At 37.8% G+C, this 25,761-nt stretch overlaps 1 protein-coding gene across 5 annotated transcripts; it reads right to left on the minus strand.

The window, feature by feature from the left end:
- Positions 1-363: 363 nt before the first annotated feature.
- LOC306863880 (ubiquitin carboxyl-terminal hydrolase 25-like) lies at positions 364-24,765 on the minus strand. Of its 5 annotated transcripts, none has more exons than XM_079407458.1 (26): positions 24,517-24,765; positions 22,237-22,314; positions 21,930-22,074; positions 20,142-20,265; positions 19,822-19,984; positions 16,844-16,930; positions 15,855-15,992; positions 15,305-15,381; positions 14,952-15,025; positions 14,387-14,538; positions 13,576-13,703; positions 13,061-13,156; positions 12,633-12,797; positions 12,313-12,539; positions 12,136-12,206; positions 11,833-12,061; positions 10,776-11,012; positions 10,556-10,695; positions 8,745-8,918; positions 8,111-8,206; positions 6,828-7,006; positions 5,491-5,569; positions 4,813-4,892; positions 4,496-4,619; positions 3,430-3,625; positions 364-1,916 (listed from the first exon to the last, which is right to left on the minus strand). In XM_079407458.1, exons 1-26 carry the CDS (start codon positions 24,556-24,558, stop codon positions 1,738-1,740), a joined length of 3,480 nt encoding a protein of 1,159 aa, XP_079263584.1. In that variant the 5' UTR covers positions 24,559-24,765; the 3' UTR covers positions 364-1,737. The 5 variants fall into 5 exon arrangements, with proteins under 5 accessions (XP_079263584.1, XP_079263583.1, XP_079263587.1 ...); XM_079407457.1 differs by having other exon boundaries at positions 10,556-10,698; XM_079407461.1 differs by lacking the exons at positions 8,111-8,206; positions 8,745-8,918 and having other exon boundaries at positions 10,556-10,698; positions 15,305-15,378.
- Positions 24,766-25,761: the final 996 nt, after the last annotated feature.

Raw genomic sequence — 25,761 nt, forward strand, 5'->3', positions numbered from 1 at the left:
CAAGTCTTTGGTTAATCTCGTGATAAAGTGACTGCTCTGCATCTGCCATTAGTGACCTTATTCCTCTCTAAAGTGGGTCATTGGGTGCACAGCCCTGACAGATATCTAATACAATAAAACTGTTCCTAGAAAGCCTATTCCTGCTTGCAGTTTTCAAAGATGGCTTCTTAGAATTGCTCAAATGTATTGCACCATGATGACCAGAAGACCTACGAAAAGATAAAAACTGCAACAAACAGGAATTTACAGCCGTGCAATAAAATAGTGGGTGTGGTCAAACGTGAAGAAGGCGTGGTCACAGTCATACACCCCTCCCCCAAGTCACTCACTTATGGATCAGTGCATTAAATCAGAGAGAATCATGCATTTACAGTGGGTTTTGGTTTATTTGTGTCAGCTTTGTTTAATAGCCTTTAAAGTCGTATGTGCTGAACAAGCTGCTCTGATCAAAAAAAGAAAAGGAAAGAAAAAAAATAATCACACTTTTTGACACAAACATAAGGGTGTATGTATGTACAATGATAATGCTGAGTGCATCCATTCAGAAATTTTCCACCAGTGTGAATGCTAAACTTTCAGTTCTAGTTGATGCTTGGCATCAAATCCCCCTTGAAGCTATCTTGAAACAATGCAAGTTCACTCTGCACATTGTACTATGAATGTACAGCGATGGACTGTGAAAGACAGATTCAGTATAGTACTGTGTTCTTATCAGTTTTCTTTGGGAAAGCAGTAGTGTTTGTGCCTTTTTACTCAATACCTGGCTTTTTCTGTATCTATGAAACTTCTTATGGAAAACCAAACTCAGATGCAGTCAAATCTATCCGAGTCCATGGGGAAAACATACTCTGTTCACTTTGAGATACCCAAAGTATCACAGCAGTGTTTCATTCAATGCGAAGTTCAATAAAGATTAGGAACATTTTAAAAAATATGTATTTGGCCTAAAAGAGCCATAAATAAAACTTTATTCTCTCAATGTAATAACAAGCCACAGTATGTCCCATGGCTGCCAACCACAGCACTTAAAACTTGTGTTAAAGTCCCAGTCGTCAGGTCTGTAGACCCATCCGAGAGCCTCCAACTTTTTGACTCACCGTCCTTAGAAAAAACAAAACAAAACAATGCAGTAACACTGTAACTGAGGGTGGCGCGGCAGGTTGACCCGCTTCTTATATGAAAAGGGACGATGAGGGAAAATAAAACTAAAATAAAACAAAATATTGAAATGAAGCCTAAACCTTGTTTCACAAAGCTAAAGCTGCATGCGCCAATGTCTAAAGCACCAACATGATACCATTCTTTGCTTTGAAGGGGTAGTTCACTTGAAAATGAAAATTCAGCCTCGTTTCTTTGTCCTCAAGTAGTTTAGAGCCCATCTGACTTTCTTCTTTCCAACCAGAGCTGTCCCTGGTCCTGGCAGCTTGAACATTCTGCTAGAGATTTCCTTTTCATATGGGTTTGGAACAACGTGAGGTAAACAAATGACGACTAAACTTTTATTTTTGAGTGAACTATCCTACTAATGCTTCTTCTTCGTCTCTGCTCAGTTTCACACCATTCTTACTGTTGCATTAGCTTTAAAATATAACAGAATCCTCAAAATAATTTTAATAATACCGATAAGGATAAGGTAAAATCTCTAGCAGCAAAAAGAAAGGAAAGGTTGGTAGGCTTGGGAAAGCCCTGCTTTAAGGAAGGCATGTGTTAGTAGAGGGGAGATGAAGTCTGCGCAGCTCATCTGCCGTCTGCAGGGGTTCGACTCAGGGTAAGCGATGTCATGACCCGGCCGTAACGCTCGCACAGCTCCAGCGTGGAGTATGAAGGTAGTTTGGGAGGGTCATGAAAGCTTTTGATCTCAGTTGAGCAGTCGAGCAGCTTGGGCAGGAAGTCGGTCAGCTTCTCCTGGAGATTAGCTGGAGAAGAAAAAGACAAGTTTGAGATGGAACATTTATCTATGTTAGTGTTAGCTATTAACCGGAAAGTGGTTGACAAAGAAGGTGGAAGTCAATTGCGAGAGTAGAGCAGCACCCGGAAAGTTCAGAGTACACACCTCACTCACAAAAACATGATGTAGTCTCTTAGAAAATATTTTCAATGACAAAGAAAATAGTTCCAAACAAATCCACAGCAGAACCGTTGCAACACGGAACAGTATTACATTCCTGAATAAATCCGTAAAGGATTTGTTTGAGTGATTTATTCATAAAGACAGTGGCTGCATACGAAATTGCATACTCTCTCAGTAGGTACTTCTTTTGAATAAGTAATTACTTTGTGACCGTTAAAAAAGAAAGTGCTGTATAGTATGAAAGCACTGCATTCTTCATGTTGTAAATGTCATGTGACCTACTAGAGTCAGTTGCTGCTTCACTGCCATTTACAAAATCCTCTCCCGTGGCCTCATGGGATAGTAAAGTGCCCATTGAATGTGCACATTTGAATCTCGGTGGAAGAGGTAAGTCATCTGGGTAGGTGGGTTGCCTACTCTTCTAATTCTGACACGAATCCCCTTCACATTCTGTTTTTTGCCAACTATATAGTAAGGAAGTATGCGATTTCAGATGCAGCTAGTGACTTGCTTTAGGTACATTTACGTACATTCCATATCGTAATTACTGTGATTACGAGATACCAACTTGTAAAAAGCGTACATGTCGCTCATAGAACTCGTAATTACAACTTGTGAACTGGGAATTTTCTGAGAGCTACAACTTGTACCACCTGACCACGTCAGATTCATTAGGCGCTATGTTTAGGCATTGACAGTGCCATAGTTCTGAGTCCAAGGGTCTGAACAGCTACAAATAGAACGTCACATGTTGTCATCTCGAAATTACAGTAATTATGACATGCATGGTGTAAATGCAGCATTTGTTTCTTAATGAATCTACGGTTTTGAATGAATTGTTTGAATGAACGATTCAATGACTTACTCATTAACACAAAGACTTGCCACCACCTACTGTCAATTTTAGTTTCACATTTACAGAATTTCATTTCTAAAATCCTTCTATTTTATTGAAAAAAAAGGTAAAAAAAATGTAAAACAATCTTATAGTATTATTTATGCAATAGTGCAGTGTAAATGCATTTATCCCATCTTTGAGGTGCATTAAAATCTGTGCAAATAAATCTAAATGCGACTTCAGATGCAGTTTCCGTGTCAAATATGGCTTATTTCGATACTGGTTTAATTTGACTGGTAACAGCCCCATAGTCTCTTATTACTCTAATTGTTTTTACTGATTAAAAGAATTTGACATGCATATCAGGTTAGAAAAATTACAATAACTATCATCCAGGAAAATTGTAATTGTTATTTTTGTACTAAGATTTAATACTGAATTAAAATTTGATTTCTAAATCGAGAATAGAGTTGATCGCGACCCTGAGAATATAATTGAAATTCCCACCCCCAAGACTTACGCTCCATTTCCTGGCCCAGGTATGAGCACCATCGGTTCCTCATGTCTTCGACAGCCACCATGTCTTTCTCCTCCATCTCATCCACCAGCAGCAGTGGAATACACGCCACCACCAGCTCGTTCATGATGCTCAGACCAGCGTTCACTTCAGCCTCCTCTCCGGTCTCAAAGAGGGCAGCCGCGTGTTCGTTCAACTTCTGCGAGACACAAAAAAATAAAGAGCCCACAAAAATCAATACATAGAAACATCCTCTACATCAGGGACTGTTTTTATTGACGCAAACAGCTGATGTTTTTTGCTATGCAATTAAACTCTCTCAAACTTCGAATGCGGCAGGTAAACTCTCTAACCCCTTTTGCCACTCAACTGGAATGAGCAACAAGCTAGAACGCGAAAAAGAAAAAACATTGCAGCACATTAGCTGTGTCAATGTTAGCAGTATTTTCAATTAAAGTGAGCAGAGGGTAAACAGCACAGCTTGAGATGAAGTAAAGTCCTCTGCAGAGCTCGAAAAAGGTGAAACAAGGACAACGACGTGCTTCCCGCTAATGTGTTTACGCACTGAGCCCAGCATGCTTCCTATTCCAGGACTGATGATTATATTACAAGCACAATGGCAGTGTGGGGGCCACCGGGTACATAGATGGGGAGAACAGCAGTGAATTGCAAAGTCAAAGAAATGTTTATTGCAGCTGATTTACAACAGCAACAAATAGAAGCTTCAACTTTCAGTTTTTAAATCAAAGTGAATCCAAATGCCATAAAAGTATGAAAAACGCTCGTCCCCCAAGCGAAACTTTGACGGGAAATGAAAAAGGCATTTTGGACTTGACAGATAAAATGTTTATTCAAATTGTACTTGCAAAACCACATATATGCAAACTATTGCCCTTAATGCACTCTGTACTGAAATGCTAACCAGATTTGTTCCAGTCATTGGTGTTAGAAACAATGTTTACAGGAAAGCGTGTGCATTGGCACAAATAATACTGATCTGAGAACTGTCAGGAGCACAGTTTGAGCTGGTCCTAGATCCAGGTTTAGAGGAGGTGGTTGATTCACTTACTAGCAGGCACTCTCTGCGGTAATGTGCGATCAGCTCCTCGTCGTGGCCTCTGTACGGCCCTTTTGCTAGGAGCTCTTTGTTGTACTGATAGGCGTAGATCAGGTACATCAATGATTCCACGTAACTTAAAATAAGTGAAAAGAGCATATTAATATGGCTTATATATAAATTATCTAATAAAATATAAGGAAATTAGTAAAAGGTTACATGATAAATACTTCTTGACTGTGGCAGTTGATAAAACAGAATATGCTGCCATCTAGTGGTGATATAAAATAAATCAAAAGAAAAGTCAAGAAATAAGACAAAAACTTCACCTTTTCTTTATGAATAATTCCAGGCCGGTCAACACGAAAACTGTCGTGTCACGGAATTTCCTGTAATCCTGATGCCAAATCTGTGCCAGAAGTAGTAAAATAAGATTATTTTAAAAATACAAAAGTACAATTAAAAAAAAAAGTAATGAGAACATGCAAATTGCTTCCTTATCCTCAACACTGCATGATTTCACCAAGCCTGTTGTAACGCATTTTAGGAAATCTAGGTCATCGCTTTTGATTTTGGGGGCTGAAAGAAATCAAACAATCTCTTGCAAAAGGTGGCAATATTAATTATATATCTTATGGACAGATTATCTAGAAGAAAAAAAATTATATATATATATATATATATATATATATATATATATATATATATATTAAGATATTTTCATGTATCTTTTTCTTATATATAATTATATATTTTTTCATAATTATTTTGAATAAAATTTTTATATCCAAAGGAAGCTGTATTTTAATTGTGACAACAGGAAGATGTATTCATAAACTGCAATTTTAAAGAAATTCAGCATACTCAAAAACGTTAGTATTTGTAACAAAACCCAAAAACATAATTCTGCATCCTGTTTCCAACCTCAGAAGCTCAGAAACTGACTTATCATTCACAATTAAATTTCAAAACAGCAGTCAAACCTGAGTAAGAAACACGTCGCTCACCTCGTATTCCTCCATGTTCACCTCGTCAGGTTTAATGAGCTCCAGTTTAGCACGTGCTACCTTCATGATGCTCTTACACCTGCAGGGAAGAACAGGGCCGCCACATTAGAGCTCAGGCATGACTCATGAGATGCTCTCAGGAACGAGCTGCGTCCTCTGGCCATGAATCATACTTTATTACCCAAAACAAAATGGAAAGAGAGCGTCGCATCTGGGGCCGTGCGCACATCAATCTAATTACCTCGCTCAAAATAGAGGAGAAAGAAATCAATTTGCTTATGAATATGGATCACATTCCTCACCAGAGCGTGCAGTCTACTCTGGAGACACACGAGACTGCGTAGCGAGACAAAAGCCTTTCGGGCGCACAGACAGGAAGCTGTTTGGTAACACAATGATCAGAAACAGCAGCGACTGCTGTGACGAGCTGATAATCACTGTCTGTGTCAGTCTGGGAGGCTCGAGACGGAACTGGCCTTTGGAAGAGGGTTCACTTCTTCTAAAATCAATCAGTTATCAGTGAGGCGGTCCTGTCAATCTACAGCATTGTGTGTGGCTAATGCTTGTCTTTCATATTTGTCAGTTTGAGGCTCAACTAACTGTATAATACAATCGCCATTCATAAGTACAGATAAAGGGCATTTCAGAGCTAAACTTGTTAGAATAAGAAAGCTTGTTAAAAATACAGTGGTCCCAAGTATTTGGACACTTAAAAAAATATATATATATTTTTACAAAAAATATCTATATAAGTTTGTTTAAAAAAAAAAAAAAAAAAAAAAAAAAAAGGTTCCCACAGCGTTTGACCATTGAATTTCATGATTTCTGAAGATGTTTTAGAGTACTTTTTAAACATATTTTATAAAGACTGAAGACATTTTCTAGCTGATGTAATATTTTAGAGTGGAGCATAACTAGAAAAAAAAAATCTCAAGTCATGATTTTTTTTTATTAATGTGAATTTATTAATTTTACAAGCCTAGAAATCTTTTTATTTTTTTATTACCTAATGTTTCCAGGCTTTCTATAATGGGAATCCTGTAAAATGAATGCAACTGAGCGCTTATATAATGACATTCATACAAGTGTCTTCAAATAATTAAAAATGTAAAATGAAAAAAAGAGAAAACTGTAGTTGTGTTGTGTTTATAAAATCCTTATGATTTGATGTAGAATCAAGTAAAAACGTAATGAAATCTTAATTTTTTTTTTTATGAAATTAAATATTAATAAAATAAATAGAGACTACAAAATGGTAATTTTTTAACACTTGTTTTTAAATTTGGAGATGCTTTGCAGTTTATAGAAATAAAATAAAAAATTTGTATGACTCGTACCTCTCATCAAAGCCAAGGTTTCTGTCGGCGAACTGCATGAGCAGAGTTCTCTCCACAATCTTTTTGGGCGCCTGGTTGTGAATGAAGTAAACAATGATGTGATGCAGTCGGTAGTCCATCTCAGGGGGCGTGTCCTCCTGAGCGAACCTCAGTAAACGAGTGTACTCTACTTTCATTGCCTGTTAGAGATAGAAAGAAGTCGAGAGACAGTGGGAAAGAAATAAAGAGTTAGAGATATGTAGAGATGGATGTGTTTATTTAGAAATACACATGAGCAAGAAAATAATTGAAATTTTTCATCTACACAAGATACAAAAAAGTAATGACTGATTTGGTGCATGTGGTTGTAATGTGTGTGACTCAAACTTCTTTAGCTGTAGAAATAACAGCCTGCGTGCAGAGTGAAAATACACAGCTGGACAACAAGTGAAGACACAAATCAGAGGTCTATTTAGGTCTGCCAATGAAACAACTAAAGTTTAAATTTGTTTACAGGGGCAATGTACATTAACATGACTCTAAAGTGCCACAATTAGCCAAAAGGCTATTTTTCCTCTGTAGACCCTTGATAAAATCTTAAAAAGTCACCCTTTGTCCAATAGATAACAGACAATTCTCACTTACCACTTGCTGTCTTAAATGGAGTTGTCTTTAAAGTTTTAATTAACACTCATAGTTTGCTATGTTGTGTGAAGTACACAATACTGCACAGCCAAAGATACCCAAACCAATGCTGGTTTAAAAAAAAAAAAACTTTTATAACACAGGAGCAATTACATTCAGCTGACAGCAGATGGTGACAAAGTAAACCAATACTAAAAAAACTACTGCGGTCCCTCAAGATTGTCATTTTTAAACATTTTCAATACCTGATCTGTACAGCACAGAGGGAACTTTATATATAAAACATTACATAAATTTATTTAATTACCAACACATTAATATTTAGTTTTGAATGCCTATCACCTACACTAAATAAATAAATACAAATAACAGACATTGAATTTTATATTGACAGTACTAATTTCATTTCATCGCTGTTGAGACCAAAGAACTGGAGGCTGATATCGATCCAATCATAGGTGTCAGCAAAACCTACACACAGTAGATAATTATAATCAATAAAGAACCCTATCAGCATAATAAAACAGGATACAGAGGATATTTCCTTAGCCTGCAGTGTAAAAAGTGAGCTCACAGAGATAATGAGATACTCAGATAGGGGGTGTGGTCAAAGAGCTAATGAGATGCACAGGGGGTGTGGCATGCAGCAGGTCATGTACCTTGAAGAACGCTTCTTCAGGCCCACACTTGTCATAAACAGTCCTGGATTTGCCAATGGCCATTATGACACCCTGCATGTTTGGGGTCATCATCGCCTGCCCAAGGAGGGAAGGATATTACTACACTGGCCACGCCTCCAAAACTCTCATTGGCCAGTCCGCATGCCAATCACACCACAGCTCAGCCACCAGCGAACAAACTCAAGCCAACCCATTGAAGTAAACGAATTAGCTTAGAACAGCAAAGCTAATTCGACGTCAAGCACTGAAGATGATTAAACATTCAAAACAGGATCGTCATGCAGGTTAATGTGTCTTCTGCTTCTTTAAATAAGTAATGAACACCATAGTGAGCTGTGTAGACGCTAAATTAAAGTGAAAATAAACAACACAATGATCTGAAGCTTGCGCTACATGCTTCATGAAGGAAAAGAAAGAAAAGACAGGCAAAACAGGATGTTTCCTATTTTGTAACGTTTTACCGGGGGCAACGTTAGTAGTTTGGGAGTCCACTGGGAGTAACTTGCATATAATGTTAATCTGAAATGGGTTTGGCATGTCAGAGCAGGTTGTGAAAGGGATGCTGGGAGCTTTAGGGCTGCACGCTCATGACCGAACTTTTTTGGGACTCTACCTCATCATCATAACCTCCCTCCTTTGACTGAATGACGAAGGTTCCTACATTAGGAATGGCCACCTCCACCACCCGCTGAGGTGCGGGCGGAGAGGAGGCGGAGTCGTCTTGCTCAGGGTCAAGGGGAGGACAGGGGTCAGAGGTCACCTCGCTGTCGGGATGTGATGACTGAGACTAAGAGAGACAGAAAGAGAGAGAAAAAAAAAAAACTCTCCGAAAGAGAAAGTGGGCCAGAAGAACTGAGAGAGCATATAATCCAGTGCTAATCTTTTTTTGTTTCTTTTTTATTTATTATTTTTGCCACCATTATTAATCTCAATGAGATCATGGATACAAGCTGTCCTGGTTTTTTTATGAACTATATATGGTTCTTTAAAGCTAAAGTGTGTTAAGTGTTATCTACCACTAGGCATCACCAATTTCAAATGGGATAATTTTTCTGATTGGCTGAACAAATAGCTCCACCCCAAACCTTTTTGCTTTTTCAGGGAAATCAAACTACTGCTGCTCTCATTTTGACTTTTCTGAAATGAGACAAGCTTGATGACTGATGACAAATGCAACCTCCGAGACAGCTTATGAATTATTTATGGATGTCTTTTTATATTAAACTGGGATAGGAGAAACTATGTGGGGAGTAAAATGTCTATGTGCTCTTTTAATTAATATATATATTAATTACAATTATTGATGATGATGAACTACAAATTAATTGCCGAACACAACACACAAAGTTATTTGACAAATTACTGTTTTCTCTCTTTATAACTGAATGTTTCACCTAAAGAAAAGCAATTAAAACATTTTCATTATAGTTTTAAATAACATTTACAAATACAAAGCTAATTACAAATTAGCTGCCAAACACAACAAATACAAATTACTGTAGAACATACTATTTTGCTTTCTTTCTTTAAACAGAACTTAATCTGTTTCACCAAAAAAAACACTATTAAATATAGGCTATTTAATTAAAATATTATTATAATTACTGATTAATTCCAAATGAGTTACAAAACTCTACACATACAAATTGTTTTTCAAATTACTATTTTGTTTTCTCTCCTTAAACATAATTAAATGTCACCTACAAGAATATATATATTTTTTAATTAACGCATTTAATTATTGATGATGAATAACAAATGAATTGCCAAACACAATACACATAAATAATTTTTAAAAAATTACAATTTCCTTTTCTCTTTAAAAACAATGTATATGACCTGCAAAAAATATATTACAAATTACTGCCATTGAATTATATATACACTGACATTTCATCAATATTAGTTCTGAAATATTGGAGGCTGGTGTCAATGCAGTCTAAATCGTCACCAAAACCCACAGAACCTCATCAGCTAAAGCTGACACTTCTCTGTCTACAGTAATATAATGAATGAAGAACCTTATTTGCATAATAAGAAAATGAGTGCATAATTATTTTTTTAAAATTGCACATTATTCTAATGGATGAAGCAAAGCGCAAATGCAACACAACATGGATAAAGAGCTTTTTTCTTTTTTGGATATTTGAGTGATTAGAACCAAATACCCAAAGTCCAGTGTGTTTATAAGACAGATGGAAAAAGCATGAACAGTATGAGATGAAAACTAACACAAATTCTACATCCTACAAAAGAAATACACACAATTTAAACAATGACATTTCTTCTCATTTGTAGACATGAATATTTGCCCCACATCCAACTACAGAACAGCAGAACTTTCTAAATGCACACTTTAAAGAGTGTTTTTGTCTCCAGAACCATCTGAAGGACTCTCAGATCTTGAGTTTATGTATGTCTTACTGTGTTGAGCAGGGCTTCTGGACTCTTCTCATCATGCTCAGCTGCGGCTTTGCTGATGGCTCTCTCTGTGTCCTCCTGCAGGTGTTTGGAGTCTCCGGTGGGTGACTGCTGCTCCATATACTCTGGGTCATGCTGAGGGGCTGCTGAGGGAACAGAGTATGAGTTCAGGACAGTTGTTTCAGATGGTATGGCCACAGATTCAGACATGTGAAAGGCTCACCTGTGTTGTCTGGAGGGGAGGATTCGGTGCTCATGGGCTGGGCGGCCACAGTGGCGGCGGCCACTCTGGCAGCGGCCAGAGCCAGTTTCTCCTGTTGGAGTTTGCGCACTTGTAGAGCGTCCCACTCTTCCATCTCCCTCTCAAAGAGCTTGTTATCTGCCTCTACATATTCCTTCAGACCAGGAGGGAGCTTGTCCAAGCCGCTGAGCATCTGCCCTGTCTCTTTATCAAACTCCTCTGAGATACACAGAAGCATGGAGTCAGTATTTCACACACATGGAGTTAAATGAGAACATATCTTACCTGTTATTTTTTTTTTAATTAAGCCAAATATGATTTTGACACACGGTTTTGAAACCAATAAAAAAAAATAAATGCTTCTTTGAAAACACGCTCAACAGGACAATTCTTTATCCAAAACACAAATAAATTAACTATGGAAGACTATAAAGTGTCACTTGAAAATAAGGAATTAATTTATTAATTGAAAAATAAAAATGTAAATATATAATTTTTCAAATTGTCAAAGAAATACACATACCTTAAAGTTGTTCAAAATATTGTTAAATGCAAAATTATTTTGCAAATTGACAAATAAAAACATACTTAAAACATTTTAAATAATTTGTGGCGCAGTGGATAAGACACATGCCTTTGGTGTGAGAGACCCGGGTTCGAATCCACTGTGAGACACCAATGTGTCCCTGAGCAAGACACTTAACCCCTAGTTGCTCCAGAGGCGTGCGACCTCTGACATATATAGCAATTGTAAGTCGCTTTGGATAAAAGCGTCAGCTAAATGAATAAATGTAAATTGCATTTTTGATATTTAATTTTTAAATTAATAAATTGATTAATTAAATATACAGTTTCAAACATTTATTTTGCAATCTGAAAAGTAATTTATTTACATTTTTATTTTTTAATTAATAAATTGATCACCAATTCCATTTTATCTTTGAATAGGAAACTGAAGCCTTTAGATTTAACTGCTCAGCTCATTAGCGGTTGACAACTCATGAGACTAATTAATGAGTACATTTGCAGATTAAGTTACCTTCAATAAGGAAGGGTTTTTTGTCATCAATGTACATGAGGCAATATGCGCTGGCATTGCGATATCCACCGAACGAGTCTCGCACCAGCTCCTCCCAGGAAGACTTTGTCACCGAAATGTCATTGTATTTCATCCATCGTTGTTGATGTGGGTCGAAGATGTACGCCCAGTAGTGACCTGCGTTAGCCTGACCCTCGTGGACCAAAACAGCATGCAGCCGATATGGTACCTGAAACGCATCATCATGAACAATATGAACTCGTTTTGGGGTCATTTCTAAAACGATCTGAAAAACCTTCTCACCTGCATCATGGACTTGTCAGAATACATAAGCTCGATGGTCCTGTGGATTCTAGATATACTGGCCTGCAGATCTGACACACACCAGACAGAAACATGTAAATGTGCAAAGCCCAAAGCAACAGGAAACAGAAATCAGGCTGTATGCATGCATATGCTTGCATGCACGCGGGTTTGTACCCCTGGTGTCGTTCTCCACCTCGCTCCTCCAGCGGTGCAGACAGCCCTCCAGCACCCGCAGCTCCTCCTCTGTGATGTGTCGTGGGGCGGGGTGCATGGGTAGATCTGGTGGCACACGAGACTGAGTGAACGGTTTATGGATTGAAACTCTTTGCTGTTGTTGCTGGGCCTGTGGACCAGAGCCAGAGCCCTCAGGTGGGACAGATGCATCCGGCTGCTCCCCTGTGCTGTAGTCCATGCACAAAAACGCTTTAATATCTCAAATGCATTAGCTATTCTAAATCAATTTTCAGTTTTGAAACAGGTGAAAAAAAACTTGCCTTGCTGGAGGTGGCAGTAGAGCAGTTGTGCCACCAGGTGGTGCTGTTGTATCAATGTCCTCCACAGGCGATGTACACACAGGCTTGCTGGACGCAAACTCCATGGCGTACTGGAGAACATCAGCCAGAGGAAACCGCTTGGGCCCTGAACCATAGCTCAGATACCTGTCACAGAGAGAATTTTAGGAAAAATGGATCACAAATGAGCAAAAGGGTTAGTTTTCTATAAACTGACAGCAGAAAAATATGAAACATTTAGTCTGTCTGTATCCTGTTACTCATGAAAAATACAGACAACTCAGCATGTGACTTTCACATTTTCATTAATCTAAAAGCTCTTTCATGTTGAAAGCTGATATTTTCCTGCTATGTAAGTTAACAGCATGTTATCTCTAGATCATGGCAGAGGCTAAATAGAGTTAACAAACCTCTCCAATCGCTGCTGGAGAACGGTCAGGTGCTCCTTTAGTCTTCTGATCTCCTCTCGTTTTATCCGCGTGATGTCTCTGTTCCTGTCCATGTACCTGGAATCAATTGCAGACATGCAGTTTCACTGAAATCTCCATTGTTTTTTGTATTGCGTATATAGAATCCTTAGTATTTGATAAAGGAATCAAGAAACAACTTGAAACACACCAAAACAAAAAAGTTCAAGTCCCCTTTAAAGTACAGGTACAAGCAAAAAAAAATAAATAAAAAAATCTCTGTTCACAGAAAATGAGTTGGAGCTCTTAATTTTGGACTCTCAAAGCGCACCAGACAAGGTTAGAAAACTATCAGAAAAAAAAAAAATAAATAAATAAAAATAATAAATAAAAAAAACCCACACAACTACTACAATCACACCATTGATGTTGGTTGGATTACCACTGGGAAATGATTCAAGACAATGTGAGATTTTTTCACATTTTACAAAATATTTTAAAAAACAGACAGCACTAACCTGTCCATGTACAGCATGGAGGGAAACTCTAGCTTGTTGTGAATCTTCTCAGGTCGGCCTAAGGTTTGATTAAACTCAAACCTTGACAGTTCAAAGGTCAAAACCGGTGGGAGTTCTGTGAACCAGTGCTGTAAAGAAAAAAAAACCCACACACACCAAAAATTTGCATAAAAGAAGACTAAAGCCAAATGTCTTCTTTGCCCATATATCAACAGTGAGAGTGAGAAAATGACTTTAAAGTCTTTAATGCATTTGACTAATTTGATACAAATTTTCACACTCCATTTTCCCTGAATCTAGAATTTTCTTGCCATTTACTAAAACCAGAAATCTGTATTTAGTAGTATTTTAACTCCAGCATGCTCCAAGAAAAGCCCATACACGTGACCCATCCCAGCTCCGCCTCCCATGCTGACAGCTGGAATGAACACTGGTGACCTGATCACATTCTAAGCCCTGAGAAAGACACAGTGTGCTGGGCTTTCATTAACATCCCAGCCCGTTGGTGCCCAGAATAATGTACACCAGAGAATCTCCTTCTTTATTTGCACTCAGCTGAAGTAATTAGCAGGAAGCAGCTGCAAAGAGATCTGCCCACTGATGACTGAAAAGCCATTATGTAACATCTCGGTCAGAGGTCACATGTTTTCTTTTTCTTCACCTCAAAGATTGAATGGACAGCAAACAGAAGGAATATCTTAGAAAAAGGCACAGTTTTAGATGTCTGAGCATATTGTGGTGCTATGGGATATAAAAAAAAAAAAAAAAAAAAAAAAAAAAAAAAAAAAAAAGAGAAAACCTCTCTACAAACCTCTTGCCCCGATTTGGCGGAGTTCTCGGCAGAATGCAAAGACTCGATCTCTCCCTCTATCATGGCTGCCTCTAAACACTCGTGCAGATCTTTGAAGCCGTTCACCTGGAGAGGGTACTGCCCAAACATCTCAGTGTTCTCAAATTTCTTTCCTGTAAAAACACACAAGCTCACATCATTGTCTTTAAATATGCTCCACAATGTGCTCTGCATAATGATAATCTTATGAGTGTAATCTCTTTATTTAGCGGCCGGCCACCATATGGATACGGCACTGTGAATGTGTCATGCACAAGAAAAAATACACAAACAAACATGCCAGTTTGGTCTGCACATGCAGGAAATCTTAAGATTCTAACATCTTGACTATGTAAAATGTTCACTGACTCAACTTGTCTGTATGTAACCAGCTATTATCAGTCCTGTCATGTTTAATAAGCCCAACGCCACTCACACATCAACAACCATTACATCGTTTTAGAAATTGGGTTCTCCACATCACATTAACGCAAGGTCACTTTTCATTAACTAGGAGAGAGGACTCATACAGCCGATGAATACACACCTTCCAGGACACCCACAGCCAGGAAACGTCCATAAAACAGGTCAACCATTGGGTTCTTCGGCTTCTCTCCCTCTCTGTGTAGAACAAGAGCAAACATGGAGTCACATGGTGCTGGAGTCGGTGTTCTTTGGCTGTAGGAGTCACATGAGGACTGTCTTCAGCGGGTATTTAACGGTGCTAATTGAAGTCATACAGGTTAATGTACCACATTAATCGTGATTAATGTCTGTTCCAGCTGAATTTGTGGTGCGGTCATAAATCATTCTGACTGATCTGACAGAGGAACACAGAGATACAGTGGAAAGCTTGTGAAAGCGTTATCAGATATTCTGGTGGGACGTGTATGTTCTTACCTGTCCTCCTCTGCCTTTATCTGAAACGCATCTTCGAGCCAGTCCAAGAGTTTATGGGTGAACTCACTCACATCCTGCTGTACAAACAAACACACCAATTCAAATCCTGAATGAATGTATTCTTGTTTTAACTGGTCTCAATTGGTCCTAGAAAATAACAATTTTGCCCTTGTCTGTGCTCTCGCTAAGTACAAATGTGGGACTAAAATGTGTCCAAAATAAAACCCGTCACATGTACCATATTAATCAAAAGGTCGGGCTTATCTATGATGCTGAGAGTGTATAAAACAGATTGACCCTTGGCACAAATATTGAGAGCTCAATAAGTGGACCTATTTTTGCAGCATTTTGTTTTTCCCTGAAGTGCACTTATGAGTCTAGTTTTTATATTGCACCAAAAAAGTCATAATTTAATTTTACCTCACAATTTTACCCATTCAGTGACATTTGGAATGAAACACTCTTTTTGTTACTACTGTAAGATCTGTAAGACTTTAGGATGTACTGTATCTTTAAGACTATATTCTGTATGTAAAAGACAGATACCTACCTGCTGAGATTCACTGGACTTAAAGGCATCCTTGAGGATCTCCACAGCACTGGACGGGTCCACATACTTTCTCTTGGAACCCACCAACAAAGAGAAAAGGCGCCTGAGCTCCTGCATAAAAGGCAGGTTCCTGTGCTCCTATGGGAACGCAAATGGAGAACAAATTAAAACCTTAATAACACATGAAGTGCTCCTGCAGCTCAAACAGCAAAGCATAGCACCAGCAACATCAAGGTCATGGATTTGATTGCCAAGGAGTACATAACTGACATAAAATGTCAGCCAAATGCATAAAAATGTCAAATGTATCACTGAGTCGTATGTTAACTTAACATTGATATAGGGTATAATGGCAAATAGTTGAGTGGATTAGGATGTTTAGAGTTGATTAGTTAGGTCTGTCAGCTTTCAAGTAAGGATATCTATGCCTTACAACAATCTCAATGTCATACAGGGGTCAGAAACCTACACCAGATCACATCATCTGGATTGTTTTCTTCAGAGGACACTTTTAATTGACAATAGATTAAAGTCTAGAAAATTAGAGCTTCTCCACTGACCCAGCAGATGAAAAAAACGAGCAATTAAGAGAGAGAAAAGGATGAATCCAGGGCTCTGTGGTCTTCTATCAGTGGATGAGGTTAAACTCAGATTAGCGGCCATGTCTGCTGACCCTGTTCACAGGCTCGGGGGCCAGAGGAACATACTGAAGAAAGAAATCACACAGACAGCAGCTAGCCTGCTGAGCCGAACACAGAAGCTGACGTGACAGTTTAACAGCGAGAATACAGGGACCTTGAAAAAGCACTTCCACTTCAGCTCCTCTGGTCACAGGCCAGTCAGTTAGGTGAAAATCAGTGCTTGCAACAGTACGATAATGCCACAGCATGTAACTGAGGCTTTCCAACCAGGTCAAGCAAGGTCACAGTTGCTGGTAAGAAATGGAAGCTCTTATGGCATGTGAGATGGCTATCGGGCGGCAATCTCACCTTCTGATTGCGGGGCACGTCCTGCATCCTTGCAGGGGGGGAATAATGCAACACCAGCCTCTGGAACTCCAGCAGGTTAAAAAGAGACTGAAATATATAGATAAAAAGATAAATATCAGTATTTGAGAACAGTGTGCAACAGCTCTAATGTCAACACAGCCTTGTGATGATATGTTGGTTTGACAAAATAAAAAGACTGCATGCGTTTACCGCAAACGCATTTGCCATTTTTCTCAGGCTTAGTTGAAGTGTTACTACAGTTTCATTGTGTGAATGACTGACGGATTGTTTTTGGTGACAGATTCGCACATTTAGTGTCTCCTCGTCCAGATCTATAAATCCACAGAGCTGTGAGCGCCAGAGCGGCTGCGCTTCTAACATGAGCGGGAGCTTCTTCAGGCATCAGGTTACACACAGGAGGTAAACAGCATGTGACAGTACTCAACGATCATTACTCAGCTATCAACATGGTTCATGTTCTGACATCGTATAACAGACACAAACAATCAGGTCTTAGCAGGACCTGAAGTCACCTTCAAAGTTGTTTTAAAATGCAGACATACAAACACAAAAATTAGTGGTATATTAATGTGCTAAAATGCTTGTTAATAGTAAATTACTTACAATTACTCTAATAAGCAATACTAAATAAATATATATATATATTTATTTATTTTTGTTTGTTTTTTTGTAGACACCAATATACACACAGTTCAAACTTCTGAGGTCGGTTAGATTCTTTTGTTTTTTAAGAAGTCTCTTTTGTTCACTGAAGCTACATTTATTTGATGCAAATTTAAAAAAAATATTGTTATGATATTAATAATATAAAATATTATTACAATATTATTATAACATTATAAAGTGAAAGTGCACCCAAAGTGCACACACACAGCAATGAACACACACACACACAGACACACCGTGAACACACACCCGGAAAAGTGGGCAGCCATTTATGCTGCGGCGCCCGGGGAGCAGTTGGGCTTTCGGTGCCTTGCTCAAGGGCACCTCAGTCGTGGTATTGAGGGTGGAGAGAGCGCTGGACATTCACTCCCCCCACCTACAATCCCTGCCGGCCCGAGACTCAAACTCGCAACCTTTGGATTACGAGTCCGACTCTCTAACCATTAGGCCACGACTTATAATATTATAATATAATATAATACATTACATTTTAATTTATTCCTGTGATGCAAAGCTGAATTTTTATTCATTACTTCAGTCTTCAGTGTTACATGATCCTTCAGAAATCATAATATACTAGTTGTACTAGTTTATGACAAATTTTCACATCTGTCCTGTTTAACTCCTGGAGGACGACCTCCTTGAATGCTCTGGTCTTTAATGGGGAGTTTTGCTCAGCTCGTCTCTACAGAATCCCCCACAGCTACACAAGAGTGTTAAGACTGAGTGAAATACATATCCACTGAAGGATTTTCACCTTGGGAGAATGAATATCTTCATTGTCAATGCAGGGAATGAGGGGAGGGTAGCATCTTCTGTTTCAAGTTTTTGTATTTACATCACAGAAAGGTGAGTGAATTCATAACAGTATTGATAAAGCACAACTACCTCACACCTTCAGCACTCACTCATCCCTATATAAGAGCTTTACTACCACTGAACGTTACTGTGGCTAGCAAGCACTTCTCACTATACTCCTCCTCTAGCAACACCAGAACATTTTGGTTGCTTTTGGATCTGAAATGATTGACTTGGTCTCTTGAGACCAGAGTATGGATTCCCAGAAATCTCTATTTTTTTAAATATGGGCCTTGGAAGAGGTTATATGAGTTTATTTTGCTTTGGCTACAGTAGGTAATTCTAGTGGTGACAACAACCATGCGTGTCACTTCTGCAGGCTGCGTCATACTCTGTGAGATAAAGTGTCACTCTTTTCACAGCTTTTGCTGGCTCTGAGACACTTGCATGTTATTTCTCCTGCTCTTTTTCTAGCAAAAATTCACTCATCACAAAATGAAAACCTGATTATTTCAGGAGCCTTGTCACAAGTCCATTGTTTTTGAATGTCGGTGCTACTTCTGCTATATTTTCACACTTAAAACAATAATTTGGTATTTCTCTACCATTGTCCTCTTTTATGCTAAGGAATAAGTCACCTGGCAGTTCTCTCCCAAATGGTTCCACTACTGCCAGTATTAAGTTGGAGCATGATTCACTGGGGTATATAACACTTTTAATTGTAAGGAAATAACTTGTCTTTAAAGGTTTTGGTTCAATATACTTGCCTGTTGATCAAAAATAACCTTAAACCTATAGCCTTTTTTTTTTGTTTTATTTAGTAACTTTCAGGAGGGTGTACTCATTTTTGCAACACCACATTTTATCACTTTGAAAAGAAAATCTTATTTTGCTGAATAAGTTTGACATTCTTCTTTGGTAATTGATTAAGCAGGCTTGATGTAACATTATATCTCCAAAGAACCCTAACATGTCATCTAAGTAAAGAGTAATTGCTGAATTTGTTAAGTTTTAGAGGGGGCGTATTCGTTTATGCTGTGCATATATATATATATATATATATATATATATATATATATATATATATACCTATATTTATATTTATATAGGCTATACATATTGCTGACCCCAAACATTTGAGTGTTGTTTATTATATAGTTTCTTGGCATATTACATCTACCCCAGTGCTCTAAACATGATCCAGCACCATCTAGATGCACATATTTCATTTCATCTTCTCCTAATTAAATATACTGATGCAATTAACAGCACTGATACAGCAGTATCTCTGCATTAATAACTGCATACAAGGCCACTCGGGTTGATTCAGACTGAAACACACGTGAGACTACCGTAATCAAATTGTCTGGAGTATTATGCAAGCAATAAGACAATTAAAATTAATTCATTAAACTGTCATTTGTTGTTTTTCAGTTCATTAAATAAGCAAATGTGTTTCTAATTGTAAAGCCATCACAGCGGCTGACACTGACCTGTATAACTGCACTGAACCAGCACGTGTTCCCCACGTTCTTCAGCCCTACGGGACAGTTCTCCTGCCGCTTCCTGTCGTGAGGGTTGGGTGAATCACTCCATACTTCTGTGTGCGTGCGCTTCAGGCTCGCCTTGTTCTCTGCGATGCTGGCCTCCAGGACTCTGCAGCACAAAGACACCGAACTTTACTCCTGTCTGGTTACTCCACATATAAAATCATTATAAAATAACTCATGTGGTACGCTTTTTTTGTACTAAAATCTACAATAATACAAAATATTCAGCAGGCTAAAAGTTAAAAGCACAGTTAAAACCCCACCTGCTGATAGCCTGCTCTTCATCAGTGATGCCCGTCTCCCTGAAAGCCCTGTTCGACTCCTCCAGACTAAGAGCGATAGCCCGCTGAAGGTCATCTTTATCATCTCCAGTGAGATCTATTACATCTGAAACAATCAAAGGAACATTGAAAGGGAACAAAAATGGATTACTAGCAAACGATGAGTGTGTGTTTTTATATTTATCTACCTATCTATATGTATACGTATATACGATATTAAAATATACAAATATATAGAATGTTAGCATATAATAAGATTTAATAATGATTAAACTTAACAACATTGAATATAAAAATACATGCAAAAGCAACAACACTGTGATTTTTTCTGTTTATTACAGTAAAGTTGCTTTGAAACGATCTGTATTGTAGAAAGCACTATAGGCCTACAAATAAATTATATTTGACAAAGTTTTCTCCACATATTAAATAGGAAAAAATACATAAAAAATATTATATGCTTCACAGTTAAATGAACTTTTGTTTTACATAGCATTTACACAAAATTCACTCAGAAATATAAAAAATATAAATATAAGCAGACACTGGATTTTGAACACTTTTGTCGAGAACATCAAAATTGTTAAATATCACCAAATTAATCGTCTGGTCAAGAGGTTATAACACACTGTCATAGCAAATCCTGAATATCGCTTAAGCGCATGTCAAGAGCTCAAATAAAAACATGAGGCAGCATGCCAAACTAACATTCCCTCTGTCAGCATTTTCTCAGCAGTAGGACTAGAGATTGTTTCATCATCATTTGAAGCAAGCTGGGAGGAGTGGCAGGCTAGCTTTTTAAAGATCTGGCTTTCTGAGATGATGTGCTTGTATTTTTAAGAGCTGCCAGAACTCCCACTGTTATGAGTTACATGATGTCTCATTTCAGTATCTCTTTCCTTTCAGCAGCGTGTGTGGAATAAATATTAATTCTATGGTTCGACACAGCAGTGCTAATTTACTCCTGCAGTTTTGAAGTTAATGAATCAATCCTAAAATCCCACTTAGGGATGTTCATTTCGGTTATTTTTCCTAACCGACAACCAACGCTCGTTAACCGATTATTAACAGTTAACCGACAAGATTATTTTAAATTAGAACTGAATTCAATTAGAAAGAATAAGTGTCTGTAGCCCGTTAAAAATACTAACATTTGTTTTACAGGGATTCATTTATAATAGCAAATAGCAACAAACAGAACATGAGGATTCACAAGTTCACATCATATCACATCACACACCGTACCGCCGTGAAGTTATGCAAAACATTTTGTTTTACGTGGATATTAGAACACGAGTAAAGTAGTATAAGAAATAATAAAATGCCACTTATAGGCGACTTATGTTTCTCTCTCTCTCTCTCTAAAAAACATTTTTTTGTTGCTGTTTTTTTTTTTATACGCGTAGCTTATTTTAACCATGCAGCAAACCTTTTTAAATATTTTGATAAATTACTGAAAAAAAAAATAAAAAAAATAAGTGACTTTAAACCGTTTAACTGATTATATATTAATCGGTCAAAATTCGTATCGGTCGGTTAACGGTTAAGGCGGTTAAAATGAACATCCCTAATCCAACTCATTAAGTTCAAGCACAGATTGAAATCTAAAGCAGAGAAATCATTTTTGCTGTCAGGAACAGAGCATTTACAGCTGGTTCTTCACTCAGCTTTCATTTGCGTCATGGCATCTGATTGCACTTCATCACAGTGTAACAGTGTAACCTTCCCCTGGATTCTGGCCAATCATTGTTCTGAGATTTAAATACGTACTTGTGTCAGCCTGGCTGCCCACACTGATGTATCTATCATTGCTGATTTGGGCCGTCTGGTAATAGGTGGCTTCATCTTGCTGCGGGACCTTGGCGTTCTTCTCGGTGAGAAAGGCCACCGCCTCAGCTAGGTCACCATTACTGACCTGGACACAAATATAGATGTTCAAAAACCTGTCATTACATGCACTATAAAACTACTTATCTTTGAGCAAATAATATTACATTTACATCTACCAAATCTGTTGCAAATAAAGCATACGAGCCATACTATACTAGTTACTGAGTTTATGAAACCAATAGTTCACCTGCAGAGCCTGCTGTAACAGCTGAACATCTGTAGTTCCAGTAACTTCCCTCAGCTGGTTCAGTAATGTCTGCTGGTGCTGTAAGAAAAAACACAGGAGAAACACATTTTTAAACAGACAAAATCAAAACAAACTGATACTTTATGGTGACTGTATGAATGTCTATCTATACTGCTCCATATTGAAGGATATTTTATATATAATTTACACATGCTTATTTTCTTTTTTACATTCAATTATCTAATGCTTTCTTGAAGTTAATCATCAAAAACACTAATAAATTAGTGACTAATAACTAATAAATTAGTAATAAATCAACTGAAGGAAAATATATTTTTTTACACTGTACAGTATAATGTTGTGATGCTTAAATTGAATTTTTATTTAGTAGTCGCAACATGAAAGTATTCAAGTTTATGAACTTTGTTTTTATCAAACCCTGGAAATAAATATGATATCCATGAGCACAACTGTTTATTCTCAAATTTGCCCTCTTCTAAATGTCATATTTAAAAAAGGCAAACTGTATTGGTCATATTACATGTTTCTTCCTGTCTAAGTGGGTGTTTTTGGCAGAATATGCTGCCAAATGGATCAAACGCTAAAAGTCTGGCTCTTCAAGACCAGGATCCAACTGGTTGCTGTCACCAACACCACTCAGGAGCAAACGAAAAGAACATCATCTCACACCTGGCTGGGAAACACAGAGTACTGGCCCTTTATTTCAGTCCTGGCTGTAATCAGGAACAACATGAGTCAAACACAGACTGTGCCAGGCCTAAGAGGGAGGAGCAGCACTCCTCCCTAGACCGAAATGAAGTATGACTGATCTGTTTCTACTCATTTGTGCTTTACCGAATCTTTTACAAATGCTTTTCTGCTTGCCTCACGAGTCTGAGTTAGTGACATTATTACATAAACTAATAGCCGGTGGCTTACGGATGCTGCTCTGACCTTTTAATGCATTGCATGCATTATGTTCAAGATGACATGAAACTTGGTATGTGCGGAGCGTGCACGTCCTAACCCTCTGAAGGTGGCACACCCCTCCCTGAGATGAGCTATGTAGCACCCCTTTCACAACAGTAACATGATAAAGCAACACAAGCTCATAGCCAAATCAGGGCTGCTGAAACTTACAGCCTGTTCACTTTTAGTTTATGCGAAATACATAGTTTTATATTCCCCACCACCTGCTGTAACTCATTCAGTTTCATGTAGATCACTTCTTCAGTTACTGCATAATACTCTGATAAATTATCTGCCTACATAACTAAATAGATCATTATACTATTAAAAGCCAAAAGAACCCCTCAGTGAGCACTTAAGGTGTATTATGTTAAACAACCACTACAAAAAAAAAAACTCAGACGTGTTTACATAGACTTATCTACAAAAACACCAAAACATAACTCAAACGAACAAGAAAAGACTATTTTTATAAACAAATTAAATACAACAAAAACGAAATACACGGAGAGCCAATTTACAAACATATGATATTTAAATGTAATCTTCAGGTATTAAATTGATATCAAAGAACAAGAAAAGCCATAATGTTTAAAAACAAATGAAATAACCCCACAAATCAGTAAAAATGTTTATGAAGTAATAAAACTGAAAAAAATGACATCTACTCAACAGTCTGTTTACAAACAGATGAAATTGAAATCAACATACCACAAACAAGCAAGACAAGATGTAAAGTTTAAAAACAGACAGCAACACAAATATATGTCTCATATCAACAAGAAACGCCTAATGTTTACAAACAAAAGGGCGAAGGTATGAATCTATTTTATGAAGCAGCAGTGTTTGTGTCAGAACATAAACAAACCCGCTTACCAAACACAAACTCAACATGAGGTAACTTATCCTAACACTTTTGAACACTCAAACGGAGACTTTGTGGGGTGTTTAGTGAAATTTAAGAGAGTTTTGATGGGGAAGTTTAGTAGCTTTAGCCCTGTTAGCACAAACGCGCCTGGTTAACGTTTAGTTTAGCGGGCTTATACTGTTTTATGTAGAGTTGTTTATTGTTTTAAAGTGTGTTAGTGATTTAAAGCTCATAACGTTACGTGTGTAAGCAGAAAAAGTCCAGCAAATAAACGCAAACACAGAAACGCGAGGCGCGGCTAATGTGAAGCTAACGCTAGGCCTCAGCAATCAAACTGAGCCACTGGAACTTTCAACGCGCCCATAAACCTCCTTATGACTCCAAACGAACCGAGCCGAGACCGGCCGAACCGGGTCTGTGTGTTTTAGGACAGCGCGCGTTACCTTCTGAGAGTGCTGCTGCAGGACATTCTGCTCCACGGTCATGGCCGGTTCCGTTCCAGACGAAATGGACTCAGGTTCGAGGGTGAAAACGGAGCATACAGGAATTAGTGTAGTTTAAAATGGGAGAGTTTAAAAAAGAAAAACCCTGTACTCATCCGCGCTGCAACAGCGCCATGACGAAGTCGAACAGTACAAACACATCTGACATCTCTGACATCCATTAGCTGGGTCTGAACCACACGCGCCCGCGCCTACGTCACAGCGATGGAGTAAACACCATAGACATAAAGACTCTCTATTATGTCTATGGTAAACACACCCTACACGCACACATTGTATAAACAAAACACTACACACATAAAGCAATAATAAAAAAAAAAATCGAATCAATAAAGTCGTGACAAAAAAAAAAAACCCCTTAGTTATTTCCCAAAAAATAAAATACAATGGTCTGTACAAGCAAATATATACTGTCACACTGTGTGGGGTAAGTTTTCACAATAGAAACTGTACAATTATAGGTTGTTTTATAAAACGATTATGAAACACAAAATAATTCACAAAACTGCAACAGTTAATATACAAAAAATAAATAAATAAATAAAAATAAACATTGCCTTTGGCCAACAAGCATTAGGCTATAATTATTAAATGGTAGTGATTGTAATGCTTTTTAAACATTTACTAGGCCTACATGTGACAATTTGTCCCAGCTAAACACTGCTGCATAAAAACAGGCCAATGTCAGCTGACTGTGAGTTCTGTAACATTCATGAAACGAAAGTGAAAGTTCTCACACAGGAGAAACTGTATGTTTCTGTTTCTGTTTAGGGAAATTATATGACCCTTCACAGACTGACTATTAAAACAATTAATTAAATACAGATTTTAATTACATAGAATATCTAAAACTGATGCATATTGGTCCTTACATATTAAATGTGTTAATGATAATTGTTCAAGTTCATTTGTATAGTGCTTTTTTTACGATACAAATCGTTGCAAAGCAGCTCTACAGGAAATTAAGTTTCCACAATATATTTATATATTGCAGAACCTTAATATATTTAACTTATGGCAAAATTAGGTAATTCTGTATGTTGTCTGAGCGTTGGCATCCTCTGAGGTCCTCTGAGGGGTTGGCATCATCTTTTCTCAGGTGTTTGGTCATCTCAGGTCATTTAAGGGTTGGATCCAAACTGAAGCTTCTGTCATTCCTAGTTACCACGGGATGTTAATCCTGTG

The sequence above is a fragment of the Barbus barbus genome, assembly GCF_936440315.1.
Source record: "Barbus barbus genome assembly, chromosome: 45".
NCBI classification, from domain to species: domain Eukaryota; kingdom Metazoa; phylum Chordata; class Actinopteri; order Cypriniformes; family Cyprinidae; genus Barbus; species Barbus barbus.